This window comes from Pelophylax lessonae (genome assembly GCF_965119305.1).
Source record: "Pelophylax lessonae genome assembly, chromosome: 6".
NCBI lineage: Eukaryota > Metazoa > Chordata > Amphibia > Anura > Ranidae > Pelophylax > Pelophylax lessonae.
Genome location: NC_138773.1, coordinates 266,735,519 through 266,756,657, shown reverse-complemented (window position 1 = coordinate 266,756,657; position 21,139 = coordinate 266,735,519). Strand labels below are relative to the sequence as shown.

The following is a 21,139-nucleotide window of genomic DNA, read 5'->3' as shown; positions in this document are numbered from 1 at the left end:
TGGTAAGCACAATACCATCAGGAATCTTCACCTGAAAATTTCCTGTATCTTCACGTCACTATTTAATTTTTATGGACTCACTAAAGGACATTTGATATTTTTCTAATTTATTTATATTTAGCGCAACTTTATATATATATACATTGTTTTGGGTGCGGTCACACTTGAAGTTGCTGCTTATTTTTTATTTGCACTAGCGCGGTTACTACACATTTTATTTAAAGAGCTCTACATGTTTTCCCCTCAGTGAAGATTTTCTTCAAAGGTTATGTCCACCCAATACCATTCTCTCAGGGTTGGATAGCTATCAGGAATATGTAGCAACCATTGGCTTCCTAAAATTGTCTTGTGTTCTAGAGCAGGGGTGTCCAACCTTTTGACCTTCCTGGGCCACATTGGAATAAGAGGAATTGTCTTGGGCTGCACATAAAATACATGAACAATAAGGATAGCCGAGGAGCAGAAAAGGTCAGGCAGATCACAAGTTAATGTGATCACTGATATAGACAATGTACCTATCTGAGTATAAAAACTTTATTTATTTTGTAATATTTTTTATTATAAAAGTAAAAGAGGGCAACATAAAACTAGTGCAATAACTAATGCATCAATATCGGGTTCAATTTATATAGTAGCAAATGAGTTCTCAAGGTGTTCCTCTGATATTCTGGTTTTAATTTAGCCGTTTATGTGCTTCAGCCTTAAAAATAGTTGCTCACAAATATACAGTAGGTGCTGCCGAAAAATGATGATATAAGTCGGAATTTTGTGGGTAAAAACATTTTTACAAAAAATTAAAAAAAACAAAATCAACATTTTTAAGTAGGGTTACGGTTTTGTGTTGGGTACATTCATAGCCATCTTGGGCAGCAGGTTGGACACTTCTGTTCTAGAGGAAAGAAGTCCCTCCTATCAACTTCTGTTCTTAGGAATGAATTATATAGCAAAGAGAATGTGAATCTGAATCCTCTAAATAATTATCTCATCTGGTTGATAAAGGGAGAAGAGTCTGCTGTCACATTTCAATGCATGTAGTTGTTACTATAAATTATTAGAGAGAAATGTATTAAATACGTGGCTTCAGTCTTGATCTTGCATTGCTTCTCATTCATGACTGATGAACACACATGCAAGAGACTAAAAAGTATCCAACATATTTCAAGGCAGAGAAAAACATCTCTTCAAGAAACGAGTCATATGAGTATATATATGCTTTGTTCCAGATCCTGAGATTGCATGGTTCTTGTCTGTATACCACTGCAAAGATAAGAAGACAAAGTTTGTTATAAAAAATGCTGTACAGTATACTATTAAATCTTCACCTTCTGGTATTTATAAAGTTCTCTTGGAGGTGTCCATATGTTTGTAATAGACCCCCCACTTAACAACTGTACATTTATTTTCTCTATCAGCCCATCCCCCACACAGCTTTTAACTTTTGTATCTCTTGACCCTTCCTCTTAGATTGTAAGCTCTAATGAGCAGGGCTCTCTGATTCCTCCTGTATCAAACTGTATTGTAATTGTACTGTCTGCCCTCATGTTGTAAAGCACTGCGTTAACTGCCGACGCTATATAAATACTGTATAGTATTAACAATAATAATAATAATGGGCAATGGCTATGAACATATTTGCGGTAAAAATACATAAAAGTCTTAAAATGTTTGTGCCTTGGTCTTTACTGGTTTTTCGTTTTCCATTCAGATAATAAACTGAGCTCCATGACAGTCCATTGTCCAGCACTAAGCAGACTGCAGTGGACCTCAGTGTAGAAAGTGGTTTTGTACAACCTATAAAAACCATCATTTTTGCACATCCTTTTCTCCAAAGATGTCACATCTTGGCAAAGTAAAGCTGGATACACACTGTCCAACTTTTGTGGTTAGATTTCCTTCAGATATACCTTTTCTATGTAGTGCAAGGGCCTGCCAGATTGCATACAAACTGAAAGTGTGTAGGTTTGACCTCATATTATATGATTTTGGTAAGTCTAAAGGAAAAAGTCTTCAGAAAATCTTATACAGGGAGTGCAGAATTATTAGGCAAATTAGTATTTTTGAGGATTAATTTTATTATTGAACAACAACCATGTTCTCAATGAACCCAAAAAACTCATTAATATCAAAGCTGACTATTTTTGGAAGTAGTTTTTAGTTTGTTTTTAGTTTTAGCTATTTTAGGGGGATATCTGTGTGTGCAGGTGACTATTTCTGTGCATAATTATTAGGCAACTTAACAAAAATCAAATATACAGTATACCCATTTCAATTATTTATTTTTACCAGTGAAACCAATATAACATCTCAACATTCACAAATATACATTTCTGACATTCAAAAACAAAACAAAAACAAATCAGTGACCAATATAGCCACCTTTCTTTGCAAGGACACTCCAAAGCCTGCCATCCATGGATTCTGTCAGTGTTTTGATCTGTTCACCATCAACATTGCGTGCAGCAGCAACCACAGCCTCCCAGACACTGTTCAGAGAGGTGTACTGTTTTCCCTCCTTGTAAATCTCACATTTGATGATGGACCACAGGTTCTCAATGGGGTTCAGATCAGGTGAACAAGGAGGCCATGTCATTAGCTTTTCTTCTTTTATACCCTTTCTTGCAAGCCACGCTGTGGAGTACTTGGACCCGTGTGATGGAGAATTGTCCTGCATGAAAATCATGTTTTTCTTGAAGGATGCAGACTTCTTCCTGTACCACTGCTTGAAGAAGGTGTCTTCCAGAAACTGGCAGTAGGACTAAGAGTTGAGCTTGACTCCATCCTCAACCCGAAAAGGCCCCACAAGCTCATCTTTGATGATACCAGCCCAAACCAGTACTCCACCTCCACCTTGCTGGCGTCTGAGTCGGACTGGAGCTCTCTGCCCTTTACCAATCTAGCCACGGGCCCATCCATCTGGCCCATCAAGACTCACTCTCATTTCATCAGTCCATAAAACCTTTGAAAAATCAGTCTTGAGATATTTCTTGGCCCAGTCTTGATGTTTCAGCTTGTGTGTCTTGTTCAGTGGTGGTCGTCTTTCAGCCTTTCTTACCTTGGCCATGTCTCTGAGTATTGCAAACCTTGTGCTTTTGGGCACTCCAGTGATGTTGCAGCTCTGAAATATGGCCAAACTGGTGGCAAGTGGCATCTTGGCAGCTGCACGCTTGACTTTTCTCAGTTCATGGGCTGTTATTTTGCGCCTTGGTTTTTCCACACGCTTCTTGCGACCCTGTTGACTATTTTGAATGAAATGCTTGATTGTTCGATGATCACACTTCAGAAGCTTTGCAATTTTAAGAGTGCTGCATCCCTCTGCAAGATATCTCACTATTTTTGACTTTTCTGAGCCTGTCAAGTCCTTCTTTTGACCCATTTTGCCCAAGGAAAGGAAGTTGCCTAATAATTATGCACACCTGATATAGGGTGTTGATGTAATTAGACCACACCCCTTCTCATTACAGAGATGCACATCACCTAATATGCTTAATTGGTAGTAGGCTTTCGAGCCTATACAGCTTGGAGTAAGACAACATGCATAAAGAGGATGATGTAAAAATACTTTGCCTAATATGTATGGCCCATAACACATGACAAAGCTGACAGGCTTTTTCTTATACCATATGTCCTCCTCATCAATTGGTTACTTTTCAATACTTCAAGTGCTGAGAGCCTAAAGTAGAACTAAGGACAAGGATTTTTTGAAAATGTTTGATAGATTAAGTGAGGGTTATAACCCCTGCCAGTTTTTTTTCCATTGGGGAAATTTCTCTTCACTTCCTGTCTCATAGCCAAAACAGAAAGTGAGAGGAAATCCTTCCAAAGTAAGGGAATCCCTGTCTGTCACCACAACTATTGTTTCTATTGGAAGATATCACCTCTAATCATACTTTAAAGGAGCAAGGAAGGCTAACTACAAACCAGTATTAAAATATTCCTCCCCCTGATTTATTATCCATGGCCCTTCATGCCTTTTATCACAAACTGCAGTGTAAATACTTTTTTTTGGTGGGTTTACATCTGATCAAATGACCATAACATTTTGGGTCCTCGCTGTCATGAGGGGACCAACAAATGGAATGAATTATATAGGGCTGTGACATCACCCACTTGCGTTCACAGCTCTTTCCATTGTTAAGGTGGAGAAGAGTCTCCTCCCACCAGCCACAGCAGCGCCAGAAGAGGAGAGGACCCGGGGCTTTGCTGTCACTTGATCACTTGTAATAAAACACAAAATATTATATTTACACATCCATTTGTGATAAAGGTCATGAAGGGCTGTGGAAAGAAAAAGGGGAGGGCCTATATGAATGTCAATTTGTTTGTTAGCTTCTTTTTTAATGTCTTGCAACCCACGTAATGCATACATGGGACAGCAAAGATGATGGGCTTTAATGCCCATTTGCCACATATGTGTTCATGGGCAGCAGATGTTTCTGTGCTGACAGCACATTCACTGTGCACTCCCTTCACAGAGACCAAGCTGTGCAAGACAGCTGCCTGTCTCTAGTAATGATAAAAAACAGGTGGGACGAGCTCCTGACCATATGACCACTGTGACAGCCAATCACCCAATCACAGTGGTCATGTGATCAGGCAGATGGGGTTAAGCTTAATAAGTGTCTTCTTTTCCTTTAAGCTCCATAATTCTACCATATGAAGTTCTGAAAAAGCCATCTTATCCTTTGGAATTTTTGTGGGGTGTAGGCGGAAGGTTGAGAGTTTAGAATTAGTTCAGGCTATTATGACTAGTGTCTGCTAAAATATATGTATTTTTTTGTTCTGGATAGACTGTGTTGATATGTCAGTATAACTGTTTTTATTGCTGCCTGTGTATACATATACTTAATTGTCCCGGTTACAGCTGTCATAGAATATCCAAAATTAAGTTCTGGTGAAAACTATCTAAGATGGCCTTTTCCATAACATTGGAGAGATTTTCTTTCAATTCCTGTTGTGTCTATTGGACAAGAAGCAAAGAGAAATCTTTTCAAAAGGACACAGATGACAACAATAACTGACATGGTTTTACCATTCCCTACTCATTGCTTCTAAATTTCAAGGACTGCAAGTTTGCCATGACCATTTCTAGAAAATTCCACTCAATCCCTTTAAAAATACAGAAGCTAATACATTTTTGAATGTGCAGTTTTGATTCTGTGAGTCTAAAAAACTGAACCAGTGGAGTAAAAAAGATCACATTTCAAAGATGCTGAACATGAATCTGGTTATGGTTTTATGACTTGCAAAAGCACATCCCAGTGGGAGTGTGATTATCATGTACAGATTTATGTGCTTTAGAAGGGGAAGTCTTCTAGTAGGAAATCTCTCGCCACATCATAGATACGGTACATATTTGTTGAAATATTTTAAAGTTCCAGTAACTTTTTTTCCCGCAAGTGGAGTTCCAGGTCCAATAAATTAAAGGCATGCTTTTCAACTTGACTTTAAGGGTCAGTCCAATCAAAATCAATATTGTCGTATTCTGTAGATGTCAATATTTTAGGTTACACTTTGGATTCTAATATTATGAAATATGTACAATATATATATATATATATATATATATATATATATATATATGAACTTTACTGACATGAACTTTAATGACATCCCAGTCTTAGTCCGTAGAACACCTTTGTAGGATGAATTAGAGTGCAGACTGTGAGCCAGGCCTTCTCGTCCACATCAGGGCCTGACCTCCCAAATGCGTTTCTGGAAGAATGGTCAAACATTCCCATAGACACATTCCTAAACCTTGTGGGCAGCCTTCTCAGAGGAGTTGAAGCTGTTATAACTGCAAAAGGTGGGCCAACTCAATACTGAACCCTACAGACTAAGACTGGGATACTAATACTTTTGGTAATATATATATATATATATATATATATATATATATATATATACACACACACACACAGCCCTCACATTTTCCACTTGCCTGCTCGCATTTAGCGAGTGGACATTAGGTGTGGCCAAGTGTTCCACCTCGGCTAGGGTGGCAGATTGGTGTGATCAGCTCGGGTGGGGAGGTGGGCCAGCTTGGGCAGGGGGCGTGTCTGCTCAGCTTTGGCAGGGAGGAGGCCAGTTCGGACAGGGGACAGGTCACTTGGCTCCGCCGTGGATGCGGGCCAGCATGTAATCTCATCCTCCTGTGTCCCCGACTGCTGGCCGCATTTTTGCTGTGCTCTGCACTTAGCTGCAGGATTACCAGCCAGGTTATCAGTGCTTGTGCCTCGGCGCTTCCCTGTCAAACTCTTCGACTTACCTCCAATACACTAGCTGTCATTAGTGATCTAGGCTGAAGGGATGAATACAACCAAAGGCTGCTTGACATGCCCTTCATTACCACTATCCTTGTGAGTGCATGCAGTGTGTTTTTATCATTTAATTTTAATAAAGCAACAATTAATTGGTGGTGCCCTCTTTTCTTACATTCCAGCCTTTTTGACTGCTCACATACTGGGGTTCATTTATTTTTGGTAAGCAGATTTGCCGATTGTGTGGAGTAGGATTTCTCCACTGCTGGATGTCCCTTTTGGATACATTGGATACATAGATTTTTGCACTGATAGTTACATGGGAATGTGTTTTTTTTCCATTTGTTGCAACATTTGAGAATTCAGAAGTCCACGGTTTGTGCAATGTTTCATGTTTTTTGTTGGCACTTGGTTTTGTAAACACTTCCACTTGTTGCAGTTTTGATGTGTCTGTAAAGTAAGGCCCGTTTCAGATGGCTTAGAGGGCCAATCGGGTCAGCATAAAAAACTGACAGGCAGACCCAATCATTATTTATGTATGGATTCGTAGCGCACCCATCAACCCTCCAGTCAGTACGTAGTGCACCTCCCAACCCTGCACTCCATATGTAGCGCACCTCTCAACCCTGCACTCTGTACATAGTGCACCTCTCAACCCTGCACTCTGTACATAGTGCACCTCTCAACCCTGTACTCAGTACATAGCACACCTCTCAACCCTGTACTCGGTACATAGCACACCTCTCAACCCTGTACTTGGTACATAGCACACCTCTCAACCCTGTACTTGGTACATAGCACACCTCTCAACCCTGTACTTGGTACATAGCACACCTCTCAACCCTGCACTCAGTATGTAGCACACCCCTCAACCCTGCACTCTGTACATAACGTACCTCTCAACCCTGCACTCTATACGTAGCACATCTCTTAACCCTGGTCTCTGTACAAAACGCATATTTACTTAACAAGGCAGTAATGATGGGTACAGTGCCTATAGTTGCCAATCATATTTTATACTTTTTTTATTTTTCACAGTCAGATCAATTAAATAAAGTTGTTGTTAATATTTATTTTTGTAACTTAATTCAGCATAATACCTTTAACAGTATAATTTCATGAGATAATTTACGAGGGTGTGTTTAGGGACAGGGCAGGGGTTGGATGAGGCAACTGGTGGCGCGTAACTCTTAAGGCTTGGCTATGGCTAGTAGCTCAGGCCTTGAAATTTTGAGGCCTGTAGATAGATAGATGGATAGATAGATAGATAGATAGATAGATAGATAGATAGATAGATAGATAGATAGATAGATAGATAGATAGATAGATAGATAGATAGATAGATAGATAGATAGATAGATAGATAGATAGATAGATAGATAGATAGATAGATAGATAGATAGATAGATAGATAGATAGATAGATAGATAGATAGATAGATAGATAGATAGATAGATAGATAGATAGATAGATTTATATTATCTCACAAAAGTGAGTACACCCCTCAAATTATTGTAAATATTTTATTATATCTTTTCATGTGACAACACTGAAGAAATGACACTTTGCTACAATGTAAAGTAGTGAGCGTACAGCTTGTATAACAGTGTAAATTTGCTGTCCCCTTAAAATAACTCAACACAGAGAGAGAGAGAGAGAGAGAGAGAGAGAGAGAAACCCTTCCAGCCTCAGCTGAAGCCATCCTGGATTCATTGAGGCCTGTCCAGCAGGAGTCCTGTTCAGCAGTCACATGTGCTTTAGGATACACCAAAGGGACTGAGTGAGTAGCATGAACCACACTACACCTCAGAGCCTGTTAGAGGTGAAGCAGTCAGGAGCAACACCCAGCTTGCTTACTGACAAGGGACAGCTTGCTTGGGGAATCAGCCAGGAGCCTTGGCATTTTTTCTACAGAATGAAAGCATCTGCATTCAGTGTTTGAAATCCTTTGTTACCTGTTGAGCTGATGAGATTATCCTATGACAGCCTAGTGATTTTCTGGTAGTCAGAGACAGTTTCAAGTTCTCAAGTTGTATTTAAGTTATAGTTCTGGGCATCCCATACCTTCCCATCGCCATCCAAGTTCATCCCCTCATAAACCAAAAACAAAACAAAGCACCCTGGGGTGCATATTAATTACTGAGTAAATGCCGGAAAGTTCCTGTTGCCCGGCTGTGCATGTGAGGGGGACCCAAAAATCCAGCGGCCCCTAATAGGGTAGCAGAACAATTCTATTTGTATTCAGGCATTATCAAGTGTGAGGAATGTATTTTTGTTGCACATTTAATAGGGAGTTTACACTTTTTCTCTTTTCGGAGACACTTTTACCTTGCCCATTCAAGACAAATTGACCATTCCCCCCCAAACCCATGATACTCGCTTTGCCAGTGATCCCCGCCACTCACTCCCATCTAAAATCAAATGATAGCTGGTGTTGGATACTAAAGCTCTCTGAACACTAGTAGATTTTCTAGAAAAAATTTGTACGAAAATGCTCAGTACATTCGATAGCTTGACAAATGTCATCCAAATTTATTCTTTTTGCTTTTAACATTCGATTTTGAATGTTGCCACATGAAAACTACATATACTGTTAGAAAAATGTTAGTTCAAGAAAAATTTTCTATCCTGCTCCTTCAAATGTTCTCATCACTATGGTCGAAAACAAACATCAATCTAACCCTACTAACGACTGGAAAATGGGACGAATGTTCCAAAATGTAATAGTATATACTTAGCTTAAGGTGAATGGTGATGTCACTTAATCAGTCATATGAGTGCTTGCTAATTGGCTGCTAGATCTGAGCACTTTCCCAGGGGCAGAAACTACATGCTTCCCCATTCCCTGAATCACAGACACCAGGGGAGGCAGGAGTGGTAAGGAAGTGCTGCCAAAGTTAATGTAAGGTGTTCGGGGGTGGGGGCCATTACAAAGGCAATATCACTTTGCCTTGAATGGGCAAGGTAACGTTGGGGTGCTTTTACTAAAGATAAATAGATGTGCACTGTCCAAGTGCAGTTGTACAATGGATAATGGAAATTAGCAGAACTTTACCACATTTACTAAGCTCTGGGGAAAATGAGAACAACAGTACTTGCAAAGTGCACAGTCTAGTTGGCTTTAGTAAATTCACCCCAGTGTCTCTTTACAGTGATCCTATTGTATAGTGTTGTCATAGCATAGGGGCAATAATAGCATAGTCCGACGAACCCTTCTCAGCCACTCAGTAAGACAAATCACAATTACACAAATCCAACATTTAATCTGGTGATTCTCTCCTCAACAAAAATTATGTCAGAATTGCTGCAATGCTGCTTTATTATCTAAGCCTGCATGCACATGCCCTTCCGTAATTTCACAAAATACTGTAATAACTGGTGATGAAGGAACTATGAAAATTCTGTTCCCCTCAGTTTGCCGGATTTGCTCCTATTTCCTGCCCACAACACCCTTGAATCACAATACTGATAAGGTTTCTGCCAAAGACATGTTTATACAAATAAAATTCCTTCATAGGGCATACTAGACCCCGCACCACTAAACTGCCATCTACCTGTCAGCTCACCAAAGACACTTTTTTTCATGTGGTTTAGACTTGCCCCTAGATTTGATCCTTTTTGGAAGCTGTACTTGAGGTTATTAATGTTACCTGTGATCTAGCCTTAGGCTTCATGTACGCATAGCCTATTATGGCAGCTGGCCAAGGGAAAATGCAAAACGTGGCCAAATCATGCTGAGTTTTGCTGCCGGTGGTCAAAACGTTCCTATACTGAATGTGATTTCTTTTGCATTCAGGAGAGGGAGGATGAGGTAGGTTGCACCTCCCCAATCCTAAATGCCTATGTGTACATGGACACATAGGCTTTTATGGAGTTGAGTTTAGGAGAGTTGGCAAAAAAAAAACACAAAAAGCTCCTAAACTCAAGTTTAGGAGCTGTGGTGTACATGAAGCCTTAAGTTTGGATCCTAGGGTATTGCTCCCAGGTGTCCTTGATGGTGCAAAACTGAGCTGCTAAGTGAAATTGTTTGTCTTTTATGCTCATAAGGGCATTTTTTATCAAATGGAAGTCTCTCCTACCTCTTACTGTAACTTTCTGACACTCTGCCATCAATAATGTTTTGCCCCTTTACATATTAATATATGAAAAAAGCAATTGCCCCCAAAACAAAATTTGGTCAACTCGGATCGACTCATGGGATATTCACATCTGTACTTGACTGAGCTGTTTCCCCATTGTGTTGTTCTTTGGTCCTTTCTCCCTTTGTTCCTACCCACTCCCTACTCTTCCCTCCCCCCTTCTCCCTCTCTACCTTTCCTGGCTTTTTATCCCCTCCCCTTCTTCTTCTCATATGGATCTTTCTTCCTTTCTCTAACTCTCAGGGACTGATGTGTTTTTGCTTTACTATTTGTTTCTACCTGTTTTTGTATGGTCTACAGCAGATCCATACACATTGGTTGCCACCTCATAAATTAGTGTGCATGACTTAGATTACCCTAAACCCCTCAACCCCTTTGGCCTTTGGGCATTGTAAAATGATGGCAATATGCAGCATCCAGGATACCACTCTCCCGACCCGACTAGTGTAAGATGTTAGGTGGCCTCAGACAGCACTATTCCACTAACCACGCCCTCTGACAGGTTTCACTCTGTCCTATGACTAAGCCTGTGGGCAGGGTGAAACATGTTAGGGTGTATTGTTAATGGAGTAGTGCTGGCTGTGGCCATCTAACACCTAGACACGTGCAGTTTGTTTCGTTCCCAATAAATATTCGGACTAATTCTTAATTTTTCGGAGATACCTAAATACCCGAATTGCAGTATGAACAAAGTTTACCGAATGCTCCGAATAACGAAATTAAATTTGTCCAAATTTAGGAAATTTGAATTGAAATTCAAATCTAATTTTACCATGAATTCCAGTTGAATTCGAACTGTAAACATATTTCTGAAATCAAAGACTGTGTGTGTTAATAGAGTACCATTTCAAAATAATTCATTTTTTTTTTTTTTAAGCCAAAGATGATTTAAAGAGTCCTTGTAATCATTTGATGAAGATTTTTATTTTGTTTGTTCACTTTGCCACATTTGAATAAAAAAAAAAAAAAAATCAAAATTTTTCGATGTGACCGATTTAAAATTTTTGATTTGAACGTTTCAAATTGAAAAAAATCTGTAAATTCGAAGAAAATTTGAAAAAGACATAAAACTAATTCCAAATATGAATTTCGACTACGAATCCTGAACACGAATTGAACGAATCAAGTAAATTTAACTAAGCTAAATAACTAGATTAACAGATCTAAACGAAACAAAACAAAACAAATTTTCTTGTCATGCACATGCCTACTAACACCTTATCCTGGTCAGGTCGGAAGAGTGGTAATCTGGATGCTGCATATCATTACCAATGGATGAGTAAGTTTGAACTCTGGCACCCCCAAAGCTGAGGACCTAGGGAGAGAGTCCTCTCGTTTAGAGCTACACTATAATTTTTTTTCAGGTCACACCATTGTAAAATATTGTACTCTGCACCTTTTTTGTTGCTGCCATTTTTTTAAACCTGTTAAAAAAATTACAAACACCCCTTTTCAAAAAGCATTTTCAGGTGCTCTTGAATTCTAATAAGTTATCAGGTATTTACTGTACACTTATGTATATTTACTGTATATACAGTACATATTTAGACTTAATATATTGCATTTAAAATTATTTTTTACCATTGCTTCAAATTCCACCTGGGCATCCACCAGAGCTTTGGAAATTTGAGCGGATTGTTGAAAATGTACGTTATCTAGGATAAAACACATATACACATAAGACCAATGAGTGTATCTGTGGAATCTAGTTCAATATTTGACAATCCAACCATAATGCATTAACTAGAAATGATAGCTTTCACTTCCTATTGATAAAAATAATAGCTTAAGCATCTCTGTAACACAAACACTTTTATGGGCTGTGCTCTATCACAAACTAAGTAGTGTGCTTATTGCTGATCAAACAGACTTCTACTCATGTTAGAACTGGGTGTTTGCACTATATTGGCCTATGATATTACTTACCATCTGCTGTGCCATGAATGAGAAGGTAATCTACTTTCCTGAAATTTTCTATTCGGGACATCACTGTTGAATTCTGAAAAGGAAGAAGAGGTGATTCACTAGATGGATTTCCTGGTACAAGGATAATACAAAAAAGCGTATCTTTGGTGATGTCATTGGCTTTTGTGCAAGCCTTAATTGCTGCCCTGTTGTCTACACTCTACTACTTTCTGGGAACTGTAGATGGGAACACCGCAGACTGTTTCCTTGTCTAGGTCATATATCAAACTTCAACAAACAGTTAGTGACTACAACTACATTTCAGATCAAAATAAAATGTGTGCTTTATTTGAACAGACTAACCAAAATTTAGTGGTCTGATATTATGGTCTGATTAATATATTTCCATCTGTGTTGTATTACTGGGTCCCAATATTAGTGGGCCTGTAAGGATTGTCAAGATGGGAGTACACTGCTCAGAGGAGAGTATCCCCACCTTTGCTTTATAGCAGAGTATCCTGTAGTAAGACCAGACCTATGTAAGTTCTCTCAGGGGGCTCTCTGTTCAAGGGGCAGTAGGAAGCTCAACGGCAAGATTGGCATCCCAGGAAGTTGAATAGGCAGTTATGTCAGAATACATGCTCTATTGATCCTGTGTATCATGTGGCAATACCTAACAACATTTTTATCTTTTGTTTTAAAAAAGGGAATGTTGACCTTCACAGTGCTTTACATGGAGGGCAGATATGATTTTCATAGTGCTTTAAAAGAAGGGCAATGATGACCCTAACAGTGCCTCAGATGAAGGGTAATGCTGACTTCCAGAGAGCTTTAGATGAAGGACAATGTTGACCTCTATCGTACTTTAGATGAAGCACATGCTGACTTGCTTTAGATTAAAGGCTTCCTGGTTATTTTTTGGATGACCCAACAATAGGCTTAAAGTGTATCCAAGGCCAATTATTTTTTTGTTTTGAAAAGAGTACAGAAGGGTTTCAACCCTCTTAGGTTTTTATGCTGTCTGTGTGAAATTCACCATCTCTATTTTTCCTAGTGACCATTGTCCCTGGAACTGATAGTGAAAGGAAAAAACTACATTTTGAGTTATCAGTAGAACAGTTATATAGAGAAAGACTTCTAATAAGGACACTTGTAAGGCTGCATTCACATGTCAGCGTATTGATCGCGGGAAGAATCGCCGCGATTCTGCCCGCGATCTGGAAATCATTGCAAATCGCGGGACGCATGTGCGTTGCCCGTGATTTGCAATAGCACCCCAAATGCTGTGTGATGTTGCCACGATTTCCGCCTGCCGAATCGCGGTAACATCGCGCAAAAAAATTGCGGGACGCATTATGCTCCAAAGAAGCTCTTGTACTTTTTTGGGCGTAATGCATCCCGCGATTTTTTTTTGTGCGATGTTACCGCGATTCGGCAGGCGGAAATCGCGGCAACATCGCACGATTTGCAATGATTTCCGCGGGCGGAATCGCGGCAATTCAATACGCTGACATGTGAATGCAGCCTTATAGTGAGACTCCTTCTCTTTGGAGAGATATCCTCCTAACTTCTTGAAGTGCCCATGAAATAGCAAGTGAAAACAAATCTCTCCAAATGGGCACAGATAGCAAAAAAACAAATATCCTAAGACCCCATTTACACTGTACATAGCAGGAATGGATTTTTCATACATTTCCAGGCATGTATAGGGCAGCCCTTTCACTTGAATAGGCTGCTCTATGCTTGACAAATGTGCCAAAGAAGCTCATGTGACCTCAGATTGAAAGCTCCTTCAGGGAAGGGAGCAATGTGAATATACAATGTATACATTATGTAAAGTGCTGTGTAAACTGTTAGTACTATAGAAGTACCTGTAATATTTAAAGAGACATCACTTGTTGGCAGGGCCAACAGACAGCAATAAAGAATGAATAATGGTTCTAATCCTTCTTTATGCAAAAATGTGTGAGGGGTTCCATTAGATATACATTTTACCTTATAATTTTCAAGATTGTCAGATTTTGTTGGAAGGCCCATGTACTTCTCTGTATAAAAAGATGCTGCAAAATTAAATAAGTAATTAATGAAAACTATGTTACACAAGAAGATTATATGTTTTATACCACAAATGACAAAATACTTAATGCAGTGGGCTGACTAAAACTAGACATTCGGAATAATTTAGTGCTTATGTCCTCTAAGATTTAAGGCCTTGAGATTACAGCGTATGAATGTGCTCCTAACTTCCTGTTTGAGCTGATAACAAAGTGCCTTTTCCATAACAGAAATCTCAAGCAGTGTTGGCCAGCCCTGTCTGAGTTCTCCCTATTGGACTATAGAACACCCCCCCCCCTCTTGTGTTATAGAGATAAGGAGATGGTGAGCAGGTTTGACAATGTTGCTTGGTATTTTAGTGCAGCAGAAGAAGCATTGTCAGCCTTGTCAACCAGGAAGTAGGGTGCTCCCTTGATTTTTTGCAAGTCAACAGCTATGTTTCAGTGTTTGCAGTATTTTTACCACTTAAAAACTTCCACCCAGGAGCCCCTTAATGCCCAGGAGGTGCCAAGGGTTCTGTATCATGTGACCGCTGTTATTGGTTTTTCACAGTGGTCACATGATCGGGAGTCCATCTCACTAGCTCCTGATCAGAAACCTTGACCAAGAACTGTTGGTGACAGCTCAGTCAGTGTGCTGTGAGCTCACTGTGAGTGACAACCTCCTGCCACCAGGAACACATATGTATGGCAGCTGGATGTTAACTGGTTGCCAACCGCCGCAAGTACATATACTGCGGCGGTCAGCCCCGGCCAGGCAAAGTGACGTACTGTCACGTCACTTGCCTGTCACTGACTTGTGAGCCAATAGCGGGCGAGCGCACGCCCGCTGAGGCGCGTGCCCCCCCCGGCTCGTTCATTAACAAGTCAGTGCGTGTGACCGCCGGACCCGATGTCCGCCGGTCACTCGCGATCGTTCGCCAGGAAGGGAGAAAGGCAGGCGGCTAATGTAAACAAGCCGTCTGTCATTCTCCCCTGTATAAAAATGGAGATCAGACGGTTCTACTATGTAGAACCGTTGATCTCTGTTTTTACAGTAGTAGCCATGTCCCATCACAGTTAGAAACACGCCCCTAAGACACACTTAACCCCTCCCTCTCCAATACAGTTAACCCCTTCCCTGCCAGTGTCATTTTTACAGTAACAGTGCCTATGTATAGCACTGATTACTGCAGTAATGTCACTGGTAACCCCAAAAGTGTAAAAAATGTCAGTCAAGGGTCCAATCTGTCCGCCGCAATTTCGCAGTTCCGCAAAAAAAATCACAGATTGCCGCCATTACTCGTTAAAAAAAACACCAAAAATGACAAAAATCTTTCCCTTTGTTAGTAAATGCGATAACTTTTGCGCAAACCAATCAAAATACGCTTTTTGCGATTTTTTTTTACCAAACATAGGTAGCATAAAACAAATTGGCTGAAAATGTTAAAAAATTTTGATTTTTACATTTTTTTGGGGGGAATTTCATATAAAAAATGTGAAAAATATTGTTATTTTTGCAAAATTTACGCTTTTTTTTTGTTTATAGCGCATGATCAAAAAATCGCAGAGGTGATCAAATACCACCAAAAGAAAGCTCTGTTTGTGGGAAAAAAATGACGTCAAATTTGTTTAGGTACAGCTTTGCACGACCGCACAATTGTCCGTTAAAATCACGCAGTAAAAAATCGCAAAAAAAACCCTGGTCAGGAAGGGGGTAAAATCTTCCGGGGCTTAAGTGGTTAAAGTCCATCTTTCTTGCCATTGCATACTGTATATGCATTATGTGATAAGTAAGAGGTAAAAGAAATAAAGCATGGGAAAATGCGCATGTATTGCAGCATTGTAGTGCATGTGTTATTTTGCTCATACATACACTCTTAAAGCGGAATTCCGGGCAGAGAAACGATTTTTTGCTGAACATACCCCCGGGACAGTCAGGGCTAGTACATTCCACAATGGCTAGCCTCTGATCTGTCCCGGTTCGCACTTACCTTTTAGAAGAAATACTTACTTAGAAAATTTCTTCCACAGCGTTTCCATCTCTGTTGTGGGCAGCTGAAGCCGGCGCGGTCCTCTTCTCTGTCTTCTTCCGCGTCTTCGTGTCCCAGAATGCACTGCACCGGCCCCTCTCGTCACTTCCGGTGCGGCGCCGCATTCCTAAACAGCTTCTGGGCATGCCCAGAAGCTGTTTAGCAGGGGAATGCGGCGTCGCCCGGAAATGACGAGCGGGGCCGGTGCCGTCGCATTGATTCCTGGGAGCTATGACGTTTAGCTCCCAGGAATCATCGCGAGGCAGGAAGTGACGGGGTGAGCCGCGGCTCCGAGGGAGGAAGCAGTCAGGTGAGTATTTACGATCTTCAATAAAAAGGTGAGTAAACAAAAAAAATAAAAATAACTATCCAATTCCTTTTCAGGTGAGCTCTACCTAGCGGAGGGGCACAAAAAAAAAAACGTTTTTGTGCCCGGAACTCCGCTTTAAGCTATGTCTCTGTTAACCCCACCATTGCATCATCTTGACTGATAAACAGTAAAAGTGCCTTTTGGTTTAAGTTTTTGCTGTTGCTTTTTTAGATCTTCACAGCTTTAACATCCTGAGAACGAATGGTTAGATTCATGTCTGTTTTTTTTTACACTTTCCTATAAAGAGTGTTTTTTTATACCAGTTAGGGCACTGGTTGCTGTCTCTCTGCAAACTGCATTTGGGTTATATTATTTAGTCACATAGACGTCTTTAAGTAGCTGTTCAGACAAAAATGCTTAAAGGTTGACGCAAGCAACATGGAAGGAAGAAACACATGTGGCCCCTGTAAAATTGGTTGTGGATTCCTATTACGTGCCATGTGTTCGAACAAACATCTGGATGCTGTAAACTGAATACACTCAATAAAGGACCAACCGTGCAATGGTTATATTGGCCAAAACTATTTTTATTTAGGTTTAGAGAGAATAGGGAAGAGACTCTGTCATTTTTTTTTTTTTGCTATTTGTGTCTCTGTTAAGGAACATTTATATACACAGGACAGGAAGGTACTATGGGAAATATCTCTAAAGAGGACAAAGACAAATCAAATTCTAAGAAGAGTAGGGAAGTGTTAGAACTTTTGACAATAATCTTATTGCCTCCTATGCATTCCTGTGTTGGTGACAAATGTACCCCAATTCCATTTCTTGTACAGGAATAAGTGAAGAAAATGTATGCAAGGGGTGACTGACGAAATTTGTATCAGGATTTAATTTCTATCTCTTCTCTTTGTAGCACCCTTCTAGATAGGTGCTAGGTAGGGAGGGAGTAGTATAGTTTGCTCTGCCTGCTTATCAGGAGAGTGGTAGGTAAAACCTAGTTGCTCTATTTTCTTAACAGGGGAGCAGGATTTCTAGTCAGGCCTGTTGCATGTGTCTATGTGTGATTCATCTGGTCTGAGGGAGTGTCCCCACTGTGTCCAATAGGGGAGCCTGTTGGACAGTGGAGGAAACCCAGCCAGTGACGCACAGGCTTTGTAACTGTCCCTGTGGGTTGGCATAGACAGCGGTACATCCTGGGATATGTGATAAAAGCCAAGGGCACATGTGTCTGGGTGTCTTTGGGTGGGAAGCCAGGTCCCAGGAGGAGGGTGACAGTTGTCTCTCCTCCTGTTTGCTGAGGAAGGTGGTCACAGGCAGTCGGTCCAGTGAACCAGTGGTTTGGCTGAACCCAGAGGTCCAGTGAAACTGACTGTGGAGGTGAAGGCAGAGCAACTCTGGAAAAAACAGTGTCCGTGAGTACAGAGGAGCTTGCCAAAGGGTCTGCCCAGGAAGGGGACCACTCCAGTGGTTAGAACCAGCAGACAGGTGTCAGCACACAGGCAGTGATAGTAAAGGGGGTGCCAAGTTGTTAACCCGGAAGAGAATATTCAAACAGGAACAGTCTATTTATCTTCACTTCTGTGGCGAGGTGAAGTAGCGGCCTTGCCGCACACTACAGATCCTTGTCCTGAAGTTTGTGCATAGTTCATAGTTGGAGTATCCCACTCATCCCTTCTTCCATCCCAGTTCTAAATAAAACATAAAAACCAAATCCCCTGGACTGATTATTGTCTGAGGCAAGAACTGTTACTGCCGTTTATCTACTGTCAGTTGCTAATGGTAACCCAGGGGACCCAAGAAAGTGTAATTCTCAGTAGCTCTCTAGGGGCAGTGCTACATCTGTTCTGTCCAAAACTGATCAGAAAAATACTTGATAGAGTTACGCTTTTAATACTGAATTAGATATATGTGTAAAATGTAAATAAAATGTGTTAAAAATAACATACCATAATATTCCCAGTTGGAAACAGGAGCTACCGCAATTCCACATTTAAAAAGGCCTGTTCCTTGTCCAAGAACCATAGATGTTACATAACCTCCATAAGACTGGAAAAAAGTAATACATATATTTTTAGCTAAACATAATCATTGTATACCCAGAAGATTAACATGAGCTAAACATAATGTGATTGTGTTTGCCTAGTGGTCAATCAGGGATGCTATCTTTGTTTGTTTCCCTGCCACCAATAATGTGTAGCCTATAGAGAGATGCAGAGGAAGTGCACTGCAGACATCTCCAGCACCTCCTCACCAGAGAAAACCCAATAGTGACTAGGCAAGGTTTTCTTACCTGTCAATTTGCTGTTTACCTCAGTAACAACTGAGTACTGTTTGTGATACTTTTTTACTTGCACTGACATACACATTTTCAGGACAAGCTTTCAGGATTAGTTCCCTTCTTCAAGGTCCAAGCAGTAAGAAGGGGACATACCCTTAAAGCTTGTCCTGAAAAATTGTATATTAGGGCAGATTAAAAAAAAGTATCACAGATGGTATTCTATTGTTTCTGTCGTAAGTGGACTAATACGGCTACAATCACCTCAAGCTATTTCCTAGGCAAAGATACTGTATTCTCTCTCTCTCTCTCTCTCTCTCTCTCTCTCTCTCTCTCTCTCTATATATATATATATATATATATATATATATATATATATATATATATATATATATATAAACAGTATCTCACGAAAGTGAGTACACCCTTCACATTTTTGTAAATATTTAATCTTTTCATGTGACAACACTGAAGAAATTACACTTTGCTACAATGTAAAGTAGCGAGTGTACAGCTTGTATAACAGTGTAAATTTGCTGTCCCCTCAAAATAACTCAACACACAGCCATTAATGTCTAAACCGCGAGCAACAAGAGCGAGTACACCCCTAAGTGGAAATGTCCAAATTGGGCCCAAAGTGTCAATATTTTGTGTGGCCACTGTTATTTTCCAGCACTGCCTTAACCCTCCTGGGCATGGAGTTCACCAGAGCTTCACAGGTTGCCACTGGAGTCCTCTTCCACTCCTCCATGACAACATCACACAGGGCACCCAAGAAGAGGAGGATCGGAGCTGCTCTGTGCAAAACCCTTGCAGGTAAGTATAACATGTTTGTTATTTTTATTTTTTTTTAAAACAAAGGTTTACAAATACTTTAAGAGACAGTTGACACCTCTGATGATGCCAAAAGAGCATGCTGGGTGTGCTGTGGCGGGGTAGCTAATCCCTAGCGAACCTTGATTGAGTCATTAATGTCTAAACCTCCTCTACCTTTTGTTTGAGGATGCCCCTCAGATGCTCAAAAGGGTTTAGGTCTGGAGACATGCTTGGCCAGTCCGTCACCATTACCCTCAGCTTCTTTGGCAAGGCAGTGGTAGTGTTGGAAGTGTGTTTGGGGTCATTATCATGTTGTAAATACTGCCCTGCGGCCCGGTCTCCGAAGGGAGGGGATCGTGCTCTGCTTCAGTATGTCACAGTACACGTTGGCATTCATGTATTCTTAAGTGAACTGTAGCTTCCTAGTGCCAGCATCACTTATGCAACCCTAGACCATGACACCCCCACCACCATGCGTGACTGAAAACAAGACACACTTGTCTTTGTACTCCTCACCTAGTTGCCGCCACACACGCTAGACACCATCTGAACCAAATAAGTTTATCTTTGTCTCATCAGACCAAAGGACAAAGTTCCAGTAATCCATGTCCTTAGTCTGCTTGTCTGCTTTCTTGTGCATCATCTTTAAAAGATCTTCTGGGATGACAGCCATTCAGACCAATTTGATGCAGTGTGCGGCCTATGGTCTGAGCACTGACAGGCTGACCCTCCACTCCTTCAATCTCTGAAGCAATGCAGGCAGCTCTTATACGTCTATTTCCCAAAGACAACCTCTGGATATGACGCTGAGCACGTGCACTCAATTTCTTTGGTCGACCATGGGGAGGCCTGTTCTGAGTGGAACCTGTCCTGTTAAACCGCTGTATGGTCTTGCAGTTCAGTTTCAGGGTCTTGGAAATCTTCTTATAGCCTAGGCCATCTTCATGTAGAGCAACAATTCTTTTTTTCAGAGAGTTCTTTGTCATGAGGTGCCATGTTGAACCTCCAGTGACCAATACGAGAGAGTCATAGTGATAACACCAAATTTAACACACCTGCTCCACATTTATACCTGAGACCTTGTAACACTAACGAGTCACATGACACCGGGAAGGAAAAATTGCTAATTGGGCCCGATTTGGACATTTTGACTCAGGGGTATACTCACTTTTGTTGGCAGTGGTTTAGACATTAATGGCTGGGTGTTGAGTGTTTTTGAGGGGACAGCAAATTTACACTGTTATACAAGCTGTACACTCACTACTTTACATTGTAGCAAAGTGTCATTTCTTCAGTGTTGTCACATGAAAAGATATAATAAAATATTTACAAAAATGTGAGGGGTGTACTCACTTTTTTGAGATACTG

At 40.6% G+C, this 21,139-nt stretch overlaps 1 protein-coding gene across 1 annotated transcript in view; it reads right to left on the bottom strand.

The window, feature by feature from the left end:
- Positions 1 to 947: 947 nt before the first annotated feature.
- The window catches only part of LOC309557987 (prolyl endopeptidase FAP-like), a 163,115-nt gene continuing 142,923 nt past the window's right edge, over positions 948 to 21,139 (bottom strand). Inside the window, exons 22-26 of the mRNA XM_082260894.1 lie at positions 18,627 to 18,726; positions 14,297 to 14,361; positions 12,323 to 12,395; positions 11,978 to 12,051; positions 948 to 1,257 (exon numbers count right to left, since the gene is read on the bottom strand). Of these exons, the coding sequence (XP_082117020.1) occupies positions 1,159 to 1,257; positions 11,978 to 12,051; positions 12,323 to 12,395; positions 14,297 to 14,361; positions 18,627 to 18,726 (411 nt within the window). The 3' untranslated portion in view covers positions 948 to 1,158. The remainder of the gene's footprint in view (positions 1,258 to 11,977; positions 12,052 to 12,322; positions 12,396 to 14,296; positions 14,362 to 18,626; positions 18,727 to 21,139) is intronic.